This window comes from Citrus clementina, unplaced genomic scaffold (assembly GCF_000493195.1).
Source record: "Citrus clementina cultivar Clemenules unplaced genomic scaffold, Citrus_clementina_v1.0 scaffold_6, whole genome shotgun sequence".
NCBI lineage: Eukaryota > Viridiplantae > Streptophyta > Magnoliopsida > Sapindales > Rutaceae > Citrus > Citrus x clementina.
In genome coordinates this window covers 11,355,277-11,378,188 of record NW_006262139.1, presented here as the reverse complement: position 1 = coordinate 11,378,188, position 22,912 = coordinate 11,355,277, and the positions used below count along the sequence as shown (strand labels likewise).

The 22,912-nt window shown below is 30.8% G+C and overlaps 2 protein-coding genes across 2 annotated transcripts; one reads left to right on the top strand and one right to left on the bottom strand.

Annotated features, from left to right (window-relative positions):
- Window positions 1-784: 784 nt before the first annotated feature.
- Window positions 785-3,257, bottom strand: LOC18039260 (probable beta-1,4-xylosyltransferase IRX9). Its single transcript, XM_006428793.2, has 3 exons — window positions 2,527-3,257; window positions 2,076-2,304; window positions 785-1,153 (listed from the first exon to the last, which is right to left on the bottom strand). The coding sequence occupies exons 1-3, from the start codon at window positions 3,219-3,221 to the stop codon at window positions 989-991; spliced, it is 1,089 nt and encodes a 362-aa protein (XP_006428856.1). The 5' UTR covers window positions 3,222-3,257; the 3' UTR covers window positions 785-988.
- Window positions 3,258-13,351: 10,094 nt separating this feature from the next.
- LOC18040084 (leucine-rich repeat protein 1) lies at window positions 13,352-14,528 on the top strand. Its single transcript, XM_006428792.2, has 4 exons — window positions 13,352-13,808; window positions 13,924-13,995; window positions 14,107-14,178; window positions 14,290-14,528. The coding sequence occupies exons 1-4, from the start codon at window positions 13,394-13,396 to the stop codon at window positions 14,526-14,528; spliced, it is 798 nt and encodes a 265-aa protein (XP_006428855.1). The 5' UTR covers window positions 13,352-13,393.
- The last annotated feature ends 8,384 nt before the right edge of the window (window positions 14,529-22,912 follow it).

Genomic DNA, 22,912 nt, shown 5'->3' with positions numbered 1-22,912 from the left:
AAAGTCATGCAACAGCTCCTTGCCTCAAGATCAGAACCATCAGTTGCGAGTTCAGATTCAAGTTCTTCTGGTAATGCTGAGCCGTTCATTTCCCTTAGAGATGATAATGAAGATGACTGCTTCGGAATATTCTCTCCCATAAAGCATTCTTAAAGCCATTTGTAAAAAAAAAAAAAGAGTAATTTTCCTTATTGTAATCTGTATTGTAGTTATCATTTGAATTTTCTCTGTAATATATATATATATATATATATATGTGTGTGTGTGTGTGTGTGTGTGTGTGATTGCGAATTTGACATTTATTGTTACCAATACAAGATAATCAAGGGAATGATAGCTAATATTTTTCATACTTACCCCTTAGGCTTTTAATCACATATTATATTCTTTATATAAAAATTTTAGTGTTCAAAGTTCATTGTTGAAGGATAAATGCGACCTTTTAGCTTTTGACAAGCACGATATATTAGACTAATAACAAGGTTATATTAGTGCAAAGACCCAGAACTTATGCTTTTTAACATAAGCATGTAGTGAGTAATTTAAAAGAATTAGGTCCCTAATTTATTGTAATTACCCATTTCATTTGTTACTAACATATTTTTCATAATATGAGCATGTTTGTAAGCAATTACATGTTATTGACTTCCCCCTTCTACAATTTTTTTGGGGGGGGGGGGGGGGGGGTGTTTGCGAATAATATTTTGCATTCACTAGATTTGGTATAGTTTAATAATATACAATGGAGGAGTAAGAATCAACTCATCCAAAAATGCCAAAAAAGGATCATTGTCATCATTTATGCTTTAGACATACGCGACAAGCAGGAGACATCCCCCATATTAAAGAATTACAAGAACCCGAAAAAGAATTTATAAAGTTATGACTTACGAAAACTAGAGAATGGATAAAAAAGGGAAAAGGAATTGACATCTCTCATTCATAGGGCTATATATTTGATAATATTTATTTTCTCTATTTTATCCATCTATTTATATCTTCGAGCAATATTACTGTCCAAAGCAGCTAATTGAGAATGCCGAGTTGGTAATCGAAGACTCCATAGCATGATTTTGGAGCACTCTTCTGGTGGAATGCCCTTTAATTTTGTCTCATCTTCTAGAACAACTTGTTTCACGAATTTGATCGAATTCTATTAAAAATAAAAAATAAAATAACCTCATTAATCAAAGATATAATTAGGAGTAAGAGCATTCAAGCATGCAATTTCTTTTTTCATTTATATATTAAAATAGAATTTAGGGTAATAACGTACTGATTCCTACTTTTTTACAATTTATCAAGTGAGGACATAAGTCGTTCATGTGGGTGATAAAATAGGACTTTAATTGACTAATTCTCTAACATGTCAAAATACCCTTTCCTGTTAAGATTCGCTTAAGCATGTGGTAAAATTTACGTAGGTGCTGAGGTCATTTAAATAAGGCCAAGGACCTAGTTGATACGGGTGTTAAAAAATGCACCTTGAAATTCAAAATTATATATTAATCTTAGTGTTAGTAGCTAACATGGTTAAAATAATACAAGGTTAAGTTTAGTGTTAAAATGCATCAATATCTCACTTTACCTAATTGATTTGTTATTGAAATTTAAAAAGGTTGGAGGTTAACCAAACTCCACTTAACCTAAATTTTTAATTCAAGCACACGTCTAATACTAATCATAGTCTGGTGATTTGGTGTAATAGGGACCCAGCTGGATTATACGGTTATCTTCGTACATAAACTACCTTCTAGATCACGAAAACTGAAAGCAATTAAAAAGGTAAAAGGAAAAAAAATATATATATATAGATATAATTTTTTTCATGGGGACACCATCTAATTTTAATTTATAGTCCACAAGTGTTTTTACGACTACCAAATATCAGAGAGTGATTGTCTTTTTATATCATAAATAATGAAATAATTGTATAGCACTAATGAGAGCCGTATAATTAAATTAGTCTGCTTCAACAATTCTCAAACAATAAATACCTTGTTAGTTTGATGATTGCCTAATGTATTCGAAAAACATTCATATCCAAACATCCGCAACAGATAAGGAGTCTTTACCTGAGAGGTTTGTTGAACAGATGATGGGCGACCCCATCTCTCAGGATCCCAAAGAATCGAACTATTGAATGCAAAACTTGAAACATGAATCGGAGGCTTGGCGTCTGTTTCATTGTTCAATTTTTTGAGATGCCATCCAATAACTTGTGACGAATCACATACTGGTCCTTCAATTATTACTTTTTGCTTGTTTGCAGACAGCAATGCCACTGGCCATGCTCCATACACCCTGCAACATAATTACAAGCATATGCTTACACCCTTTGAATTGCATTATTAGTTGCTAAGATCAAACCATAATCACATGATGTAATGCTTACAATGATGTGAATATTTAAAAAGTTACCAAACCTTTGAAATTTTCACCCATTTACCAGCCTAATTGAAGTATAGCAACAGTAATTTATGTCACAGGAAAGGTCAGTAAAGCTGAAAAAAAAAATGTACATACTCAATATCTCGAAGCTCATCGAAGAAGGCAAGATCATAAACATTGGAGACGCCAGCGAAATGAACAATGCCACTCAGCCTGTGATGCTCAATGTGCTTAAGCGCGACGTTTCTCTGATGATCCAACTCTGCCTCATGATCTGTAAAATTCTCTTTGAAAACCAAATGCCTATACATAATGCCTGTTTTTCTTAATAGCTCCGACACTTCATCTGAATCTGACTTTCTTTCGACAACAATCCATAATAATGGCGGCGAAACAAGCTTTATAGTATTTGCTAAACGCCTCAAAAGCACAACCTGTGACTTATCTCTTGTGCTTGTTGGTGTCACAATGATTACAAGTCTTCTTGGAACCAAATTGGTTTCTTCTTTTTCTTCTGCTTCTGCTTCTGCTTCGGCTTCTGTTTCCATTAGTTTTACACCTTCTGACTCTTTAGACCTTGATGGAGATGGCACAGGGTTTTCGACTACTAAACTTCTATTGACATTGTTGGCATGTGTTGTTGTTACTTGTTTTTGGGGTAACATTTCAACTTGCTCTGGAGAATTTTTTGGTGAAATTTGACTAGAGAAAATTGGTGAACTACTCTTACCAGTTGGAGCAAAACCAGTGAAGAATCCCATAACGAAACACAAAGCAAAATGAACTATAGCTTTTTTCCATAACAGAACTTTCTTCTTTGATCTTTCCATAGAGAGGATCTTGGTCACGCTAAGATGTTTCCCACTAAGATGTTTTGACACTTTGATATATAAGGCAGCAAGAATTTTATAAAAGGCCTTGAAGCTTATAGGATTTTTTTTTTTTTTTTTATTGTAAGGTGAGGGAGATAGCTATGAATTGGTCTATGATTGGAACTACCAAACTCACATCTCAGCATGTGTTTGTTTTGTTGTTTTCGTATGGAGTAATTTGAGTGGTGAGGCAATTGCTTCATTTGGTTGTCACTTGAAGTAAAAGGAAACATAGAAAGCAATTTTTGTATGGTACTGTATTATGCAAAGCTTGAGTTGCTCTTTGTACCAAATGGTTGGTGGGATAGAAACTCATCAACTAAAGGGTTGAATAACATTAATATTTTTGATTAGTTAGGATTATTATTATTATTTTTGAAAGAGTGGTTAGTAGTCAAAGTTAATAATTAGCAATGCCAACATAGTAATAAATCATTGGGCTATATTAACAAACTGAAATAAACCTAAAATTTAAAAATTAAGAATCATGCATCCACAAGTAGAATACAAGTATACAACTAACCTATTTGCAATGAGATTTATTCTTAACAAGAAATAAAAAGGAAACTTAATCATGATCTAAAAGTAAAAAAAAAAAACAATACTTGTTTTCGATATAATGTGAACAAAAACAAAACAAAAAAAATAGTAGTCCTGGCTCCTAATTATCATAAAGATTAATTCTAAGAGAGGCTGCGTATCAAACTCTTTTAACAAATAACAAAACAAAAAAACATGGTTTCTTAACAAATATTAAAAAACCAAAAAGAAATCCTAGTCAAAATTTGACTGCATTGCTGCACAACATCCTAATTTGTAACTTTAACATCACTGATGCAATATATGTAAAGGTCTTGCTAGCTTACAGGCTTTGTAAAGTACAGCCCCTAATAAAATGCAATGATTGGTCCTCTTAAGTTCATTTTTAGCCACTTATTTTACCTGAACTGTATCTTAAGAAACTGTAAGGTAAGAACACCCTAGATATAAAATTAATTAATATGGAATTATTATTAATAGAATTATATATAGGAGACAGAGAGAATGAAAACAGTAAACTAAAATCTTAGCTATTAGGGTCCAGCTACCTTATAGTTGCTCCAAAGTAGAGCACAAATTATAATTATATAATTAAAATTGTAATGTAATTTTTACTATTGCATAAATAACTATGATCGTGCTCTACCTTGTAGCAATTACAAGATAGCCATATGCTATTAACTATCAATAAAATTTACCTCTATTGAGAATTTCTGCTGCCATTAGGATATTCAAATGATTCAATTTGCTTTAGCGCTTGTCAGGATACAAAATTTCACAAGCTTTAATAGCGAGCCGTCATGCCGCAATCATTGAAGGCTACCATAAACTTGAGTAAGATAAAAATACTTTGAATAATTAGCGGACATAAATTATACAAAACACATTTATGATTCGTAATTTTACCATGAACTTTTCCTGATGGAATTCTCAAGTCCGATATGTACGTATCCGGGATAGATGGAGGCAAGCATGTGCAAGAAGTGCTACGTTTGCCTCTGTCCTTTTGCTACAGCCTGATTAAAATAGCTAAAAGTAAATAATCAAAAGCATTAACTATAAAAGAAATCATGGATTAAAAATTTTTCATTCCGGATTTCTCGAGAGGAGTGCATCAAGCATAATCACACAATAAGGGACAATTACATCTGTAAAATCAAATTTAGAACCCTACATTAAAATTTTGAATAATTAAAATTTATAATGTGTATTTGTATAGTAATTGGGCTGTTTTTAAAATTTATTCTTGGGAACAATCTTTAACTAAGTCTTAGATAGCATTTATTTTTTTGTCTAAAATCTGAATGGGTATGAATTTTGTTGAAGTCTGAATAAGTTTGAATACATATATCTAAATAACATATTTGTTATTCTTTTTTTAATATCTGAATACAAGTGTTAGGTTGTTTTTTTTTTTTAAAGAAAACATATGAGATATAATGTTTTGACATATATAACCCTATAAATATTAACAATACTTATATTTATAGGTTAAACACATTACAAGTTATAAATAAATTATTTGATTAGTAAAAAAAAAACTTGATAATGTTTACCTTAACAAGGCATGAAAAATAAAATATATATCTAACACATGCATTTTTTTGCATTAATAAATGATGCTTATAATATTATTTTTAGCGTATTATATTGGTTTTTTTCTTTATTAATTACATAAGTCAATCAAGAATTGCTTAATCATTTGAATTAAAATTAATGTATTAAACAAATTCAAAATCTATTGTAAAATAGTAAATATAAATACAAAGACAGGAACTATTATAAAATGTACTCACCAAAAGTTTTATTATGTTTAAAATTCTTATTAAAAAAAAAATTAATAGTTGAATACAAGTATATAACAAAAAAACTTGATAAATAAAAAATAGTAAAAGGATAATTTATATCATAAGAAATAAATTTAATTAATAGGAGAATATTAAAATTTTATTCAGATGTTTTGCCATTCAGATAAGAGACATAATATTTAATTTGTTCCATTCAAATATAAAGATCTTATAATCAGATATAAGTGATAGGAAACAAACAAAATAAAAACTACAAATGTTTGAAAATGATTAAGATTCAAACTTCAGACAAAAAACAAACAACCCCTTAGTGAGCCTTGAATCCTTTAATTCAATGAAGATAATCAAAAGGATAAACATAAAAATTCAAACTTTCATGGAAAAAATAAAAGTGAGGTTATTTGTACTCTAAAGTTTATTTTGAATACTTTTAATTTAAAAAAAATATTTTTTTACAAAAATATCTATTATTTGAATTACTGTTAAGGACTTTCTGTTATAAACTAACATAATATAATTACTATGAATTCTCATTTAGCGCATTCACTATTCAATATATAACTTTCTTGCCATAAACAATAAAAATTTTATTTCCTACCTCTCAAATTAACACGACTCAAAAGTGTTATTATTTCCAAGTATAAGAGTGTTTAGTTATAATATAATTCAGTGAGTTCGGGATCGAATCACAGTGAATTTAAAATATAGTATTTAATTTATTAAACAAAAAAAATTAATGCCGGAAAAAGAAATTAATAGGAATTAATCTAAAAATATGCTAACGTTACGAGATCCACTTTTGGATTTCAAATTATGGTTATAACACTCTCTCAAATTTTATATTTTGCATTTCTTTTTCTAGTTACTTATTATGCCATTTAATTTTTAACTAACTATTTGTGTGGATAAATATGGGACCAAGTACCTAATGTGCTACAATTATATTAGAGTGTCAACATTATGTAAAAATATCATATAAATCTGAAAAGATCCGTATTTAGAAATTAACATGACATAAAAGAAACCGGTAAGGAAGAAAAATACAAACAAATAAAATAAACTTTAAGACTCACTTGAGAAAATAATTAATTTAATAATTTGAATTTTTGAACTTCACCTTTCACCTCAGCTTAGAAAATTTAGTCACTCTTATTGGAAAACAAAAATACTCATTTTATTTAGCAAACTTCTGAAATATATTACAAGAAAATTGATTATACAAGAAGACAAGAAAATAACAGAAAAAGAAAGAAAGAATTCCTCAGCTTTCTTCCCGTTCTCTACCCCCTTACTTGCACTTTGTTGCCTTTTATAGGTGAGGAATGCATCCTGTTTTTTTATTTTATTTTTATAATATATATACACAGAGAAGTGTGATGGTCAAGTGGCAAAATAGCCACCTGACCATCATGAGCATGTTTGCTCACTTTTTTTATTTAAATTTATTACATTTCCTCAATAATGCATTTCAAATAGCTCCAGCAATTCTTCTTTATTTCCTACTTCCAGTCCAACTCCTCTTTATTCTTGAAATATATTTACAATATAAAAATAAAATAAAATTAACATATTACAAATTAATTTAACATAAAAATATATTTGGGGAGTATTAAGATAATTTAGGAATAATGAATGCATTAATCGATACAATAAGTGAAAAACTGATAATTTTATCCTTATTAAATGAACATTTTTTTGTGTCAATCACAAATAATATTTAGTTAAATACTAGGAGCAAATCAATACTTAAAATTTCAACATATTTTTGCTTTTTGATTTTCAAAATATAAAATTAAATTAAAAATATCTTTTATAGTCTTCTCCTTCCCCTTCCTCCTTTTTTGTAGTCTTTTTCTTTTCTTCATCTACTTCTTCTTCTTCTTTTGTCTTTTTTTTTTGGGGTCAAATGGCCATTTTTTTTTCAATTTTTATGTTAAAAAATTGAGGTGTAATATTTAACATATTCTTTAATGAACAAAACTAATAACTAAAACTTATGTTAAAGAATTTGTTTACAATATAATTTGATTCCATTGTTATATATATTAAATTGTTATTAATTTTTTTGGTGTGTTAAATAGTGTAATTGGTGTTTTGAGTAAACTAATTTAAGTAGTTTAAGATCTTTTTTGATATTTTAAAGAGTGCAGAAAGTAAAACTTAATTTTTAAATAATGATGCTATGTTTACTAAGTTTATATACTTAGTTGGAATACTAATTGATGTGTCACCAATAATTTAATATCATGTGTATGATATTACATGATTTTTTTATTAATTATTAACTCATTATTTTTATAATCTACTCAATGGATGACACATAAGATGCGACATCATTAAATATCCCATTTGAGTATCCACAATGAGTAAGCATAGTATTACTATTTTTTAAATTTAATTTATAAGTGTATAGAGTAATATAATAATAGAGTATGCAAAGAAATTTTTTGAGTGCAAATATCCCTACCTATAAAATAGATATAAAATAGAGGTGGCACCCTCTTTAAAGTCCTCATAAAACCCTACCATATATTTAACCCTAATTAAAAATTACATAGAGAGGAGATATTAAACAACTTTACAAACACACTTTTTAATTGAATTATATATATATATATATTAGTGTGCCTGAAATAGTAATTAACATTAAGGGCATTTTAATAATAAACATTATTATTAAAAGCGATGATACTACCACAAACTCTTGTATAAACTTATTTTGTAAAAAATAATTTGGTATTAACTCAGTTGAATAAAATATAAAATGATAAAAACAAATCATGTGGACCAAAAGGTATCTAATCCAATCAATTAAATCATGCGACATCAGTTTGTACAAAAAAAAAAATTATACAAGATTTTGTAGCTATATAGAGCTACTATTAGAATTTTGAGATTGAACAAACAGCCAAGTTCTTTAACACTTCAACTAGGAGGTTTCATTTTGTTTCGCTTCTCTTATTGTCTTCCTATTTTGCTCCCAAATGAAAACTACCGGGTAGTCTTTCTGAAGTTTGGCATTGACATGGGATACAGAGGACGTATATTATTTTTTCTGTTAACAATATTATTTTTAAGGGAAGTTACATTGTTTTTCTAGCAAGCTTTGTGTTTTCTGAAAAAAAAAAAAAAGGGCCATAGGAAACTAGTGTTTTTTGTTATCTATATATATATATATAGTTCATCATTGCTAATTTGTATAAAACTAGTTTTTTAATTCATTAAAATTTTTTATTTATAGAACAAAATGGTTATACAGTTTTTATGAATTTCCCTAGTAAATTTTTTATTTTTGCCTATATTTTAGTTTCCACAATTGTAATTTGATTTAGGAGTATTTTAATAATTAAAAATTATTTTTAAATGACATTTTTTTCAACCCAAATAATCTAAAATCTACAATTGAACCAAACTCAATCTAAACTTGATTTTGCCCGCCTTTAGCTTGAAAGACGAGCTACTATCAATGGAGTATAAAGACGAGGGCTTTGTTATTCTACCAAGGACTTAAAGAAGTCTTCGATACACTAAAAAGGCAACCAAAACCAAAGAAGAAGACAGGGAAACAACCTTGAATAGAGCACACAGTTCCATAATTCTCAATCTCGGTGATTGAGTCCTTTGTGAAGTTGGTAAGTAGAAAACAGCTATTGGTCTCTAGAAAAATCTTAAAGATTTATATATCAAAAAGTCTTTGGCAAGGAGACTGTGTACAAAGAAGAAACTCTATACTTTAGAGATACAAAATGGTGGTTCAATCACAGAGCACATTGATGCCTTCAACCAAATCATCCTTGATCTTGAAGACATCAATATGAAGATCGATGATGAATATAAGGCAATTATCCTCTTAAGCTCTTTACTAGAATCTTATTAGCGCTTTGTTGGTACCTTGTTTTATAGAAGACAAACGCTAAAAATGAAAGATGTCTAAGAAACATTGAGTTCAAAAGAGATCACAAAAAAAAAAAAAAAATTATGGACAGGGTTTGACAGCTAGGGAAATATATGAGAAAAAAGAAGGGCAAGAAGGAAAAAAAAATCCACATCTAAGCCAAAAGACTTGAAGTGCTTCCAATGACACAAGAAATGTCACTTAAAGAACGATTGCAAGAAAAATAGGAATAAAGGCAAATAAAAGGTGCTAATGTTGTTTTTGCATTAGAAGAACAAGAAGATGATGATTATGACTTAGTTGGAGTTTTGAGAGCCTCTGATGAAAAACTAAAGGTAAGTGATTTTTTACTTTAGTTGTTCATTTCTTATTTGTCTTACGAAGCACCTATTTGTCGATTATAAGCCATGTGATGGTGGTAAAGTGATGATGAGAAACAATAGTATCCATAAGGTCAATGGGACAGGCACGATTAGACTTAGAATATTTGAGGGCATAGTTAGAGAACTAAGGGACGTTATGTATATTCCTAAATTGAAAAGATATGTTACTCAGTGGGTATATTAGAAAGAATGGGTTGTCTATAATTAAGGCTAAATTTGGCGTCCTGAAAGTAATTAACGAATCTCTGGTATTGATAAGTTCAAAACTTCAAAAACACTCATTGATGGTAGAAAGATCAAGAGATAAAAAACTAATAATGAATTAGATTTTGCAGCAAAAGGTTTGATGATTTACTTGCAAAAAATAGGATAGGCACAAGATAGTTAGGCATAAACCTCAACAAAATGGTTTGGCAGATGTATTAATAGGATATTTATGCACATGGAAATGCATGTTGATCCATTCAAAGCTTCCACAATCATTTTGCATAGAAGCTTTGCAGCAACATTTTACTTGGTGAATTGACTCAAGACTCCAATTGAAATATGGTTTGAAAACCAGTAGAGTAATCCAATTAGAAGATATTTGGTTGTTTTGTATACGCATATACAAAGCCAGAAAAACTAGAATCAAGAGCTTTCAAATATGCATTCCTGAGATATCCATATGGGATCAAAGTATACAACCTTCAATGTACAGACTCAGAAACTTAGGTGTATCATAAGCAAAGATGTGGTCTTTAATGAATCAAAGATGATTCAAAAGACATCTACATCTGATACAAAAACCAAAGAGGAAGAAAGTAAGGCAGAAAACACATGTAGAGGTGGAGCTAATAAGGCCTGAGCTTGATTTAAGTGTCATCAGAGAACTTGGCACACCAATATGCTTCATTTAAGTTTCATTAAGCTGTCTCTTGGAAAATTTAAATATGTTGCTGTAAAAATCTTGTCAACTAGTAAAATAAATTAATGGGGGTGATGTACTAAATATAACATAAAATTTAATGTCATTCAACATTTGGCCTATGTCCATGAGTAGGAATTTAAAGCTTTCACTATAAAAAATGAATACTACTTTTGTTGTTATAGTCACCTCATCTTTTGTGTACTAAGAGAGGCGTTATATATATAGCGTCTACTGATAACAAAGAATTCTAATCCAAACTCTTTTATGTCATTTATATTACTTAAGATTCAGATAATCCATAATATCATCTTCTATGGATGATAGCACAACTGATTTACATCCCTATCTCTTTGAATCAAGCTTCTAAATCCTTCCACGTTTAGAGCTGGGGGTTGAATCATGGCCTCACAAACTTGTGGTGATTTGAACTTTTTCGCACCATCTTCTACATAGTCCATGATCTTGCATCTAGTCCATGGACTTATGATTTTGTTGCAGAACTAATGGGCTCTGTTTTAGATTTAGTGGTTCAGCTGCAAGCTTTATGGGCTTTATGGACTCCGTTGCAGGACTAATGATCCTACTGCAAGATTCACGACACTAGCATTTCTTCTTTGATTTTTCATAACTCTGCTGTAGGAATTATGATCTTCCCTCAAGATTTATGACATCGACATTTTTTCTTTGAATTTTCATGATCATGCTGCAGGATTCATGATGTCAGCATTTCTTCTTTGACTGTTTACATTTCTTATAATAACAAAATCTTATGATCAGATGGATGCGACATTCAGGCAACTGATGATGAGTGTCGAATTTGTTCATAAAGTTGGCAATTGTCTATTAGAATGACAGAACAAATGCACCTTAAAACTTGCTGGGTGAGCTGACACGGCTTAACTTACCTACAATGCAACATGCTTCAAGAATATCTCGCTGACAATATTCCATTAGCAAAAATTGCTTTTTCAAGAAATGTCAATCCAAAAACTTCGAAAACAAGGAATGAATTTGGTTGATTGATCGATGTGGTTTGTTAATCCTTGAATGTGTTTCATTAACGGTATTAAGGTACCTTTCATTGAAGCTGTTTTTCTTTTTTTTTTTTGGTCTTATCCACGAGGTATCTTGGGGAGGGCCCCAACTGTGGGAGGCACCTTTAAGCCCGTACCACAACCCAGACTAGAAGTCCCCGCTCGAACCGGGAGGCATAGATTCTCCCAACAAAGGCGACTTCCCTGCGACTCGAACTGGGGAGCAAACCCAGTCAAACCACTTAAGGGGACTCCATTGCCAGTGGAGCCAACACTTTGTTGGTGAAGCTGTTTTTCCAATGGCCAATGTTTCCGTATCAAAAAACATTTTTAGAAGTTCCCGTAGAACTTTGACTTCAATTTTTCGCGTGCATGACTCACACTTAAAGTTTTAGTCATTAAAAAAATACTGCAATAAAGTGGAGGTGATTATTCAATGAAACGTAAGTATTCAAACTTGAACACTAAATTAGAAAAGCCAAGTGGGACTTTGTCAGTGGGAAAATGTAACCACATGTTTTCGCTCTTTTCATTTTTAATATATAATTTCGATTAAAAAAAGGCTAAGACATTCATTTAAATTTTTAAAAATATTACATCATAAACATCATTTTTTTTTTGTCTAAAACAAGGTTACAAAACACCAATGCTTTAATTTACTTTCTTCTTTGCTTCTTCCACAACTTTTTTAAAACCGCGTTTCAGAAAGAGTTGGGTACAATGAAATCACATGAAACATGAATATGTATATTATATAGGAAAACCTTTTCATTATAATATATCAACTCAAAGTTAAGAGATCAACTACTTATTAATTTTAGTCTTAGCCTCCCTCAAGACCCTGGCCGAGAGGTTTCAAGCAGATTTAATTGGATGGTCACTGGAGTTCGAATTCTAAAAACTATAAGGGCTAAAAAATCGATTTTGAATACCTAGTACCCATACCTTTACCCAATAAATAAATAAATAAAATAAAATAAAATAAAAAATTGTTGGCCAGATCAGAGTCATTTACCTTCAACCTTTGTTGAAATATTCTTAAACATGGTGTCTGCTATTTCTCAAGAAGTCGAACCACTTTCTACATAATAGGGAAAGTTATTCATCATTCGATTTGTGAGTGGCTTACATAGAAAGACATTTAATTGTTGTATAGAAGTCTACACTTAATTGTGAGTGGCTTACATAGAAAGACATTTCTTTGTGAGTGGCTTACAGGCAATCAAATGAGAGCAAAACGTGCATGGGACCCCAAAAAAAATGTAATAATATCATTTGGACTCGGTCTAAAGACACGTGACGATTGATTTATTCATTTCAAACTTCAAACGTTGTCTGATGCTTTACTTTCTTCTCTTGTTTTACTGTAATTTTATTGAAACCACGTTAATGAAACATGAATTATGTATGTACGAAAATAAAAATACTTGTTGACTTTATACAGTCGATGATCTCAAAATTATTTAAGTGGGTAGAGTTTAGTCACCCGCAGGTTTGTTCATGAACAAATTGCAAAAGTCATTTTAGCTTGAACCTAGCTTTGTTGAAACTATCTTAAACATGGCGTGTGCTTTCTCCAATACTTGCAGAGCAGTAATCGTATTCATATGGGCTGCCCTTACTCTTTTGACAGTCCATGTTGCATCTGCTACCAACATTAGTATTCATGTTGCAGCATCTGAAACAGAAAGACAAGCTTTACTCAACAGCGGCTGGTGGAAGGACAGGATTCCTCACAATACTTCAGATCATTGCAAATGGGTTGGTATCATTTGCGATTATGAAGGAAGTATCATTCTCATAGACTTACAGGAAAGCAATATCAAAGGGGAACTTGGCCGTCTCAACTTTTCTTGCTTTCCAAACCTGCAATATCTAGATCTTTGGAACAATAGTCTATCGGGAAGCATTCCATCCCAAATTGGTTCTCTTTCAAATCTCAAATACCTTGGTCTGGATCAGAATAATCTTACAGGTGAGTGAGTTACCAATTAATTTTGGTAGCTTGGTAGCCTAGCTATATATTTAATTTATATTCATTGAAAAATAATCATCGAAATTCATTCTTTCTTTAATCGATCACATTGCAGGTACTATACCAAAAGAAATTGGGAGCTTAAGAAATCTGGTGGGTCTTGATTTGAATAGTAACAACCTCAATGGTGAGTTACCAATTAGTTTTGGTAGCTAGTATGCCTCACTATATATTTAATTTATATTCATTGAAAAATAATAATTGAAATTCATTCGTCCTTTAATCGATCACATTGCAGGTATTATACCAAAAGAAATTGGGAGCTTAAGATTTCTGGAGGTGCTTGAATTGAGTAGTAACAACCTCAATGGTGAGTTACCAATTAATTTTGGTAGCTAGCTAGCCTAGCTATATATTTAATTTATATTCATTAAAAAATAATAATTAAAATTCATTTGTCCTTTAATCGATCACATTGCAGGTATTATACCAAAAGAAATTGGGAACTTAAGAATTCTGGAGGATCTTTCTTTGGATAGTAACAAACTCAGTGGTGTTTTGCCTCAAGAAATCGGGAATCTAAAAAGTTTAATCTCGCTGTCTATGACGAATAACACATTAGGTGGACCTATTCCCTCAACCATGTTTCGTTCAATGAACCTTAAGCATTTATCGCTTGGTTTCAACCAGTTCAATAGCACAATTCCACGAGAAATATGAAATCGAAAGAATTTGTCTTATTTGTCTATCATAGCTAACAACCTAACCGGAGTCATTCCTTCAACTCTAGGTCATTTAACCAGCCTGCTGTATTTGGATCTCAGTTCTAACCAACTCCACAGCTCCATTCCACTAGAAATAGGGAATTTTAGTACTCTAGATAATTTAGACCCAAATAATGATGGCAAAACCTAGACCTCGATGGCCGCAATTTTAAATGTATTTTTCTAACTAAGTTCGGTTATGTTTGTTTTAGCTATTTGTAGCTTGGTGGAAGCTTGACATGTCTTTGGCAAAACCCTTTTTTTTTTTTTTTTCACAACCGTTGAAAAATAAGTTTAAAAACAAAAAAGGCATATATAAAGGGGTTATCACCTAATCAAATGAGATATAAAACATACTGGATATTAGAGAAGAATGTATGTTCATTAATAGAAGGATTATAAATAATCCAAGCAAATTTGGCCCTCAAAATTGTAAAACTCTAAACCTTGCTACATGAAAGTACTCATCAAACTTTTCAAAGTGATCAGTGAACTTCTACCCAAGCAATCTAGCATCCACCTAAAGATAAAGAGAAACAAAGCCTTCAAGATGTATTAAATCCCACAGTATACGATTCAATTCAGTATATCAATGTGAGAATTGCACTACAGAACTCATACAATCACCCAATCTCGAATGGTTTCAATATGATTTTCCAAGAAACTGTGTGATTATTGGTTGGGTCTGATGTCAAAAAAAAATATTTAATTATTCGTTAATCTAATTACTCGTGGTCAATATAACTGATATTACCAATTATTGGATTAAACTTGTGGATTATCTGTAAAGACTTATAAGAAAATAAAAAAAAATTAAAAAAAAAGTTCGACAACTAGGAGGACATGACCACAAATGTTAAAGGGGGTTGACGGTTGACTAGTAAAAATCATTAAGCAAAGCATGGAAAACGCATAAAGCTATGACATTCAACTATATGCCAAAAGCTAACATGAAAGGTCAAAAGAATTGCCGACATATGATTCTGCTCCGTGGTCACAGCCAACAGCAATAATTGCCATGAACGGCACACCAACGAGACATTCCAGACCAAGTCGTAAAGTGGCACACCTCTCTGGAATATCAAGATTCATTTCCTCCCATTTTCTTCTCAAGCCCTGTGAGTGTGACGATGATGAACATTCTTTCTTTCTTCTTTTATTGCTTATTGAACCCATGAATCTAATGGCTATACACAAATTAATTTTCCAGTTAATATATACAATTATATATAAGACTCTCATAATTTGAACTCTTATAATGTGCCTTTTAATAATAGTTTATGAGTAGTATTTAATCTTTTTATATTTTTAATTTATTAATTATCAATTACCACTTAAATTCTTACTCATTACAATATTAAATCATGAGCGAATTAATCCTGATCAAAATTACACACATGCTCATGCTAGCAGGTGTTTCAAGTTATTCAATCTAAAATTTTACGAGAATAAAAATCCTCACTTGTCATTTTAATATGAAATTACGAAAAGTTCTCATGTTATTGCATGTGCCCATAATTAACTATGATAAAGAAATGGCCACAATAACCGGTAAGTTTTTAAAAAGGGATAACAAAACCTCCTTTTCATCATAACATCCTTTGAATATAAGAATTAGAAAATTAAGTTTAAAATTTTTAATTAATACAAATTTAATATAAATAATATAATCTATTTGGTAGATTAATAATATTAAATTATTTTTAACATTTAAAATAATAGTAAAATTTTAAATTATTATATTTATTTTAATAATATATTTTTATCTATTATAAAAATTTTAAATAAATCTTTGGGTTAGATATATTTTACAATTAACAAAATATCTACCTATTAATAAAGTTAAAACATTTTTACATTATATTCAAAATATTTTTAATTTTAATTAATTAATTTATTTTAATGTTATATTTCTATTTATTATTAAAAATTACTTTAATGTAATAAAATAGGTCTAATATAATGTAAAATATGAAAATATTTTTTAAATATTGAAATTATTTTAAAATTTATATATTATTATATTTATTTTAATGCCATATTTTTATTTTTTATTAAATTTTGAGGTCAATTTTGTTGAGATCTATAGAGTTAAAAAGTATTATGGTCAAAGGGAGTCTTGAAGTCTTTGATTAAAAACTTGAGAGTTTTTGTGACCATTTTCTCAAATTTTTAGGTATAGTTGTCCTTTTCCATATGGGAAAAAGTGAGATTTTAATTTTATGAAATTTAATAACTACTTTAGTAACTACCAATTGTATAACATTAAATTTCAAGAATATTCTTCAATCACTTATAAAATAAGTAAATAGTATTATGACATCAATAATGATAGGCATTCTAAACTTTTTATCCAAAATTTCGTCCTAAATGATATGTCATTAATTGATTGGTTGATAATTTTTTACAAAATTTAAGTGAATTAATTATATTATCTTCATTAATCAATTATAAAATAAAATAAAACAAAATACCCCGACAACTATGAAAACATGACCACAAATGTTCAAAGGAGTTGACGTGTGATACGGGTAAAAATCATTGAGCAAAGCATGCCGCATGGAAAACGCATAAACTAGGGGTGGGCTTGAGTTGGGTTGGATAGGGTTTGCGAAAACCCAATCCAACCCATTATTGAATGGGTTGAGATAATCCAACCCAACCCTTAAATTATCGGGTTGGGTTGGGTTGATTAGGTTAAAGATTTGAAATTAAATTAATATTAAAAATTAAATAAAGAAAAATATACAAAAGTTCAAATAAAACTTATTAAGATCAAATATCAAAATATTATATTATGAAAATTCTATTTACTATCTAGTATTTGATAAAGAAAACTAAAAGAATATAGAATGAATAAATCATAAAAGTACCTTAGTTTATTGAGAATTGAGATTTAAAAGAGTGATTTTAGTTTTGGAATTAGAGTATGGAGTAGTAGATACAAGAACAAAATAATCTCTTTTATAAAAGAATAAAAAGAGGATTAAAAATAGATTAACCGTTTCGATTTTTAGAATTTTACAATTGAAAATTTTCTTCTTATTATTATTATTATTAGGGTCCCTCTATCTTACATACATGTAAGATACACTCCCCTCACATGAACAGTATGTGGGTCCCACACATACACTATTCATATGAGAGGAGTGTATCTTACATGCATGTAAGATAGAGATTGCCTTATTATTATTATTATTATTATTTATGTGGGTTGGGTTGTATGGGTTCATCATAATCGACCCAACCCAACCCAATTGTTGATTGGGTTTGAAAAAATTGACCCAATTAACCCATAATAATCCACTCAACCCGTCAAAATTAAATCGGATTGGATTGGGTTGGGTTGGGTCAATCGGGTTGGATTGGGTTTGCCCACCCCTAACATAAACCTATAAGATTCAACTACACGTCAAAAGCAAACGTGAAAGGTGAAAAGAATTGCCACCATATGCTTCTAACAGCCAACAGCAATGCTTGCCGTGAACGGCACACCAACGAGACTTTCCAGACCAAGTCGTAAAATGGCATAGCTTTCAATATTTTCTCAAGGCTATCAAGATTCATTTCCTCCCATTTTCTTTTCAAAACCTGTTGTTAGTGTGACGATGATGAAGATTCTGTCTTTCTTTCTTCACATACCGCTTATTGAACCCATGAATCTAGTGCATATACAGACAAATAAGTTTTTCGTTTGATATTACAACTATCTCCTTATGTAAGTTTTCTCTATTTTTTTTAAAATTTTTTGCAACGTATCTTAAAATAGTAATTTATGAATAGATTTAACTTTTTATTTTTTAATTTATTAATTATCAATCACAATTTTAAATTTTACTTAGTATAATATTAGATCATGAGAGAATTAACTCTAATCAATTACACATATACTCATGCTAGTAGGCATTTCAATCTAGAATTTTATGTGGATAAGATCCTCACTTGTCGTTTTAATATTTATGGAAGTTCACGTCATATGTCATGTTCCCATATTTAACTATGACAAAAATGCGGTGAGATTTTTATTTTATAAAAGTTAATAATTATTAATTACATAATACCAAAGTCCATTGGGAATATAGTTTGAGAGATATTGTTGAATTAGTTATACAATAAATAAATAATATTATGACATATATATATATTTATTTTCAAAATCCCCTATATAATAGTAGTTATATCAAGTTCAACTACATACTACGTTTAATGATTAGTTGTATAACCTCACTTAAAAAGAAAATAAACAAATTTTAAAGTTTAAACTAGGCCACAAAACGTAAGGTATATAAGAAATGAACTAAATTCAAAATTAAAACAACATAGGTCTGCTTAATTTCGTTAGCACGACGTCGTATCTGAAATTAAACTACCAATTTTACCCTTACTACCGCTTAACTCTTGAATAGGGTTGGCAATTTAAGGGCCTGGGCCGGGCTTTGCCAAGCCCAGGACCAGGCCCATATCTTATTTTAAAAGTCCAGGCCCTCTCAAAGCCCATCCAAATTGGGCGGGCTTTGGGCGGGCCGGGCCTTGACGGGCCTGGGCTTTTATGAATTTTTAAAATTTTTTTAATAAAAATATAATTTTTCAAAACATAATTATCCAATACATAATACTACAATAGGCTAAAAACTTAAACATAATTATCTAATACATGACTAGCCAACACAAAATATAAAAATACTAACATCACAAGTGTTAACATATATGTTTCCATAATATTGATTTTGATGATAACAAACAAGATTAAGAATGATTAATCTTTTAAGCTCAAATTATTTAATATTCTTTTTAAATAAATCATTATTTTCACATTATAAATGTTTTATATTTAATGGAAAAATGATTTTATGAAATTGATTGTTAATATTCTTTTTAAATAAATCATTATTTTTACATTATAAAGGTTTTATATTTAATGGAAAAATGATTTTATGAAATTGGTTGTTTTTCAAAGCTTATGGTTTAATTGAAAGAATTTTGAAAACTTTGAAATAAACAAGTATTGCTTGAAATTTTGGAGAATGACTTATTTGAAAAGTGTCATAGCATTTTGGGCTATACCATAATTTCAGAAAGTTTTGGGATTAACAAAGCATTTCTTAGAAATTCTGAAATTGGACCTATGTGCAACGTTTCATAACATTTTGGGCCGTAATACAGTTTTATAAAGTTTTGGGGATTAACTATAAATTTGAAAAATAATTTCACTGTAGCAATCACTGTAGCAAACGGCTAACCGTTTATTTAAAAACGGCTAACTGATAATTTCCAGAAAGCATGTTCTATAAAGTATTGTTAAAATGATGATTCTGGAAACTAACGGTGAACCGTTTACTGAAAACGGTTAACCGATTATTTCCAGATTGCTAACCTTGAACCGTTTAGTAAGAACGGTTAAACCAAATTTGTTTTGCAGGTCTCTGGAAATTAACGGCGAAAGGGTAAGCCTAAACGGCTAACCGTTTATTTAAAAATTGGCCCAACGGTAACTTTTGACTAGCCTAAACGGTTAACCGTTAATGGTTAACGGCGAACCGTTTTCTGGCAGACAGTTTGTAACGGCTAGTTTTTCAGCTCCAACTATAAATAAGCTCAATCCAATTCAAACAAGAAGAATTCCAACGATCATCATTGAGCAAAACATTGAGAATACAACTTTCATTGAGCTTTAAATTCTTGTATTCATCTCATTCATTCACACATTGAGCTTTCACTTGTGATCAAACACATTGTGTGAGAGAGATTCATTTGTAATCTTTTTTGTAAAATCAAGTTAAAAGATTGTAAGTGTTGGGATACACTTGGGTTAAGAGATTGGGGATAATCTCTTGTTGTAAAGGTCCATTGACACCTTGGAAGTCAATTGTAAGCGTTTGAAGCCTTGGGAGGCTAGCTTAGTGAAATCCTCAAGCCTGGTGTGCTTGGAGGCGTGGACGTAGGCGGAGATTGCCGAACCACGTAAAAATCCTTGAGTTTGCTTTCTCTTCCCTTACTCATTTATTATTGTGCTTTTATTGAATTTATTATTTTCGAATTTATTAAGGCATTAGATTAAATTGTTGTGTGGTTTGCCTAGGATAATTTTAAAATCCCAATTCACCCCCCTCTTGGGTTGCCTAGTTAGTATTTCAACAAGTACCATACACAACATACAAATCAAGTAATCAACCACTAATATATAAAAAAAAACTAATCCAATATTTGCGGGCCATCTTCGTCCTCATCCTTCAATTCCTCGCCAGTAAAAATTTCTTCTTCAGGAACTCCACCTGATAAAAAAAAGTGTTAAAATAAATAATAAAGCAAAATAATTAGTAATTAATTTTGTAAAAAAATGTTTTTATACCTCTACTGCTAGTAGCCCATAACCAATGCTGAGAGCACATGATAGCTTCCAATGTGTCTGGATGTAGTCTACTTCGATGTGGACTCAATGTTTTACCTCCCGTACTAAAAGCCAACTCCGAGGCAACAGTTGTCACAGGTATGGCTAGCAAATCCTTGGCCATCTCCGCCAAAATAGGATATTTACCTTTGTTCGTCTTCCACCATTGTAAAACATCAAAATCCGGAGTTCTTTTGACTAAAGGATCCTCCAAATACTTATCTAAGTCAGACTTTGAACTAATAGGTTGACTATTTTGGGTTGCATATGCATCAAAATCACCCATATCATCTATATTATCAAAATCAATATGAGATTGGTCGAAAGGAACAACAAGTGCAGTAGAAGACATACCAACAACACCATATCTCGTAGTTGCGGATTTGGCCTCATAATAATTCATCATTTCATCACAAAGCTCCCGCACTCTCTTAAGTTGATTTTCAAGGCCGACTACATAAATCTTCGGATAATAATAATTAATCAACATCATCTTGTATCTCGGATTAAGAATAACAGCCATGACCAATACCCCACTAATCTCATCCCAATACTTCAAAAATTTTCCAATCATGTTATCCGCCATATTCTTAACTGCAGGAACATCGGATGTTTGCCACCCCTTCAATACAATCCTCATTTTACAAACCAATGGAAAAAAAAGATTAGCAGTGGGGTATGTTGTACCCGAAAACATCTCAGTCAACTTTGAAAAAGGCCTCAAATAATCTAGCATTTGCTTAGCCAACTCCCATTCCTCACTACTAGGCAAACACTTGTATTGTGTCTCAAGTGTTTGCAGTCGAGAAAAAACACTTTTGTACTTCACTGCAAGTTCAAGCATCACAAAAGTCGAATTCCATCTAGTTGGACAATCAAGCCCCAACTTTTTCACATCTATTTGTATTTGACGACATGCCAACTCAAACTTTTCCACCCGTTTTGGCGATGAACTCCAGTAAGATACACTGTCTCTAACACGTGTAATACCACTCTCAATCACCGACAACCCATCCTTCACAATTAAATTCAAAATATGAGCCGCACACCTCATATGAAAAAAATTACCGCTCAATATCATTGACTCAGTGGACAACAATCCCTTCAATCTTGCAACCATCGCATCATTAGTTGAACAATTATCCAAAGTAACCGTGGATAACTTTCTATCTAGATTCCAATCCATCAAACACTTCACCAAAATTTGGGAAATGCAATCAGCAGTATGTGGGGCTTGCACATATATAAATCTGTTCAAATTTAAATAAAAAATTTTTAAATTTAATAAAGTGCCTATGCTATACAAATTTAAATACAAAATTTAAATATTTAATAAAGTAAAAATACCTTAGAATTCGACTTTGCAAATGCCAAGAGTTGTCAATGAAATGTCCTGTAACAACCATATAACCTTTTTTTTTTATTACAAGCCATCCACATGTCTGTAGTAATTGCCACCCTACTATTAGTAATCTCCAACAAATTCATTGCCTTCCCCTTTTCAATATTATATATCTTAAATATCTCACTCTTTAAAGTGTTTCTGGACATATGCTTCACCAATGGATTGCAATAATCAACAAAATCTCTAAATGACTCATACTCCACAAATCTAAGAGGAAGCTCATGTTTAACAACAACTGTTGTAAGTTTTTGACGTGCAACCAATGGATCAAATTTCTGAATTCCAAGCTCACCACTTTCGGTTTTCACCAAGTGTTGCTTATTCTCAAAAACTTCTTCAATTGTCGGTTGATTAAAACCATGAATTTGTCTAGTATGTCTATTCAAATGACTAGTTCCCGACCCACAAGAAAGAACCGTTCCACAATGATTGCATTTTGCCTTTGATACACCACCAACATTTAGTTTTGTGAAATGGTCCCAACAATTTGAAACAACCCTTTGTTTTCTTTTTTTATCACTCCGCATTTCTTCTTGAACATTTTCTG

What these genes read in the sequence shown, in the direction of transcription:
- LOC18039260 (XM_006428793.2), bottom strand. Translation starts at nt 3,221, where the DNA reads ATGGAAAGATCAAAGAAGAAAGTTCTGTTATGGAAAAAAGCTATAGTT. An exon ending in GATGAGCTTCGAGATATTGA is followed by an intron (nt 2,305 to 2,526) that starts GTATGTACATTT and finishes ATTATGTTGCAG; the next exon opens with GGTGTATGGAGCATGGCCAG. An exon ending in CTGTTCAACAAACCTCTCAG is followed by an intron (nt 1,154 to 2,075) that starts GTAAAGACTCCT and finishes TATTTTTAATAG; the next exon opens with AATTCGATCAAATTCGTGAA.
- LOC18040084 (XM_006428792.2), top strand. Translation starts at nt 13,394, where the DNA reads ATGGCGTGTGCTTTCTCCAATACTTGCAGAGCAGTAATCGTATTCATA. An exon ending in GGATCAGAATAATCTTACAG is followed by an intron (nt 13,809 to 13,923) that starts GTGAGTGAGTTA and finishes ATCACATTGCAG; the next exon opens with GTACTATACCAAAAGAAATT. An exon ending in GAGTAGTAACAACCTCAATG is followed by an intron (nt 14,179 to 14,289) that starts GTGAGTTACCAA and finishes ATCACATTGCAG; the next exon opens with GTATTATACCAAAAGAAATT.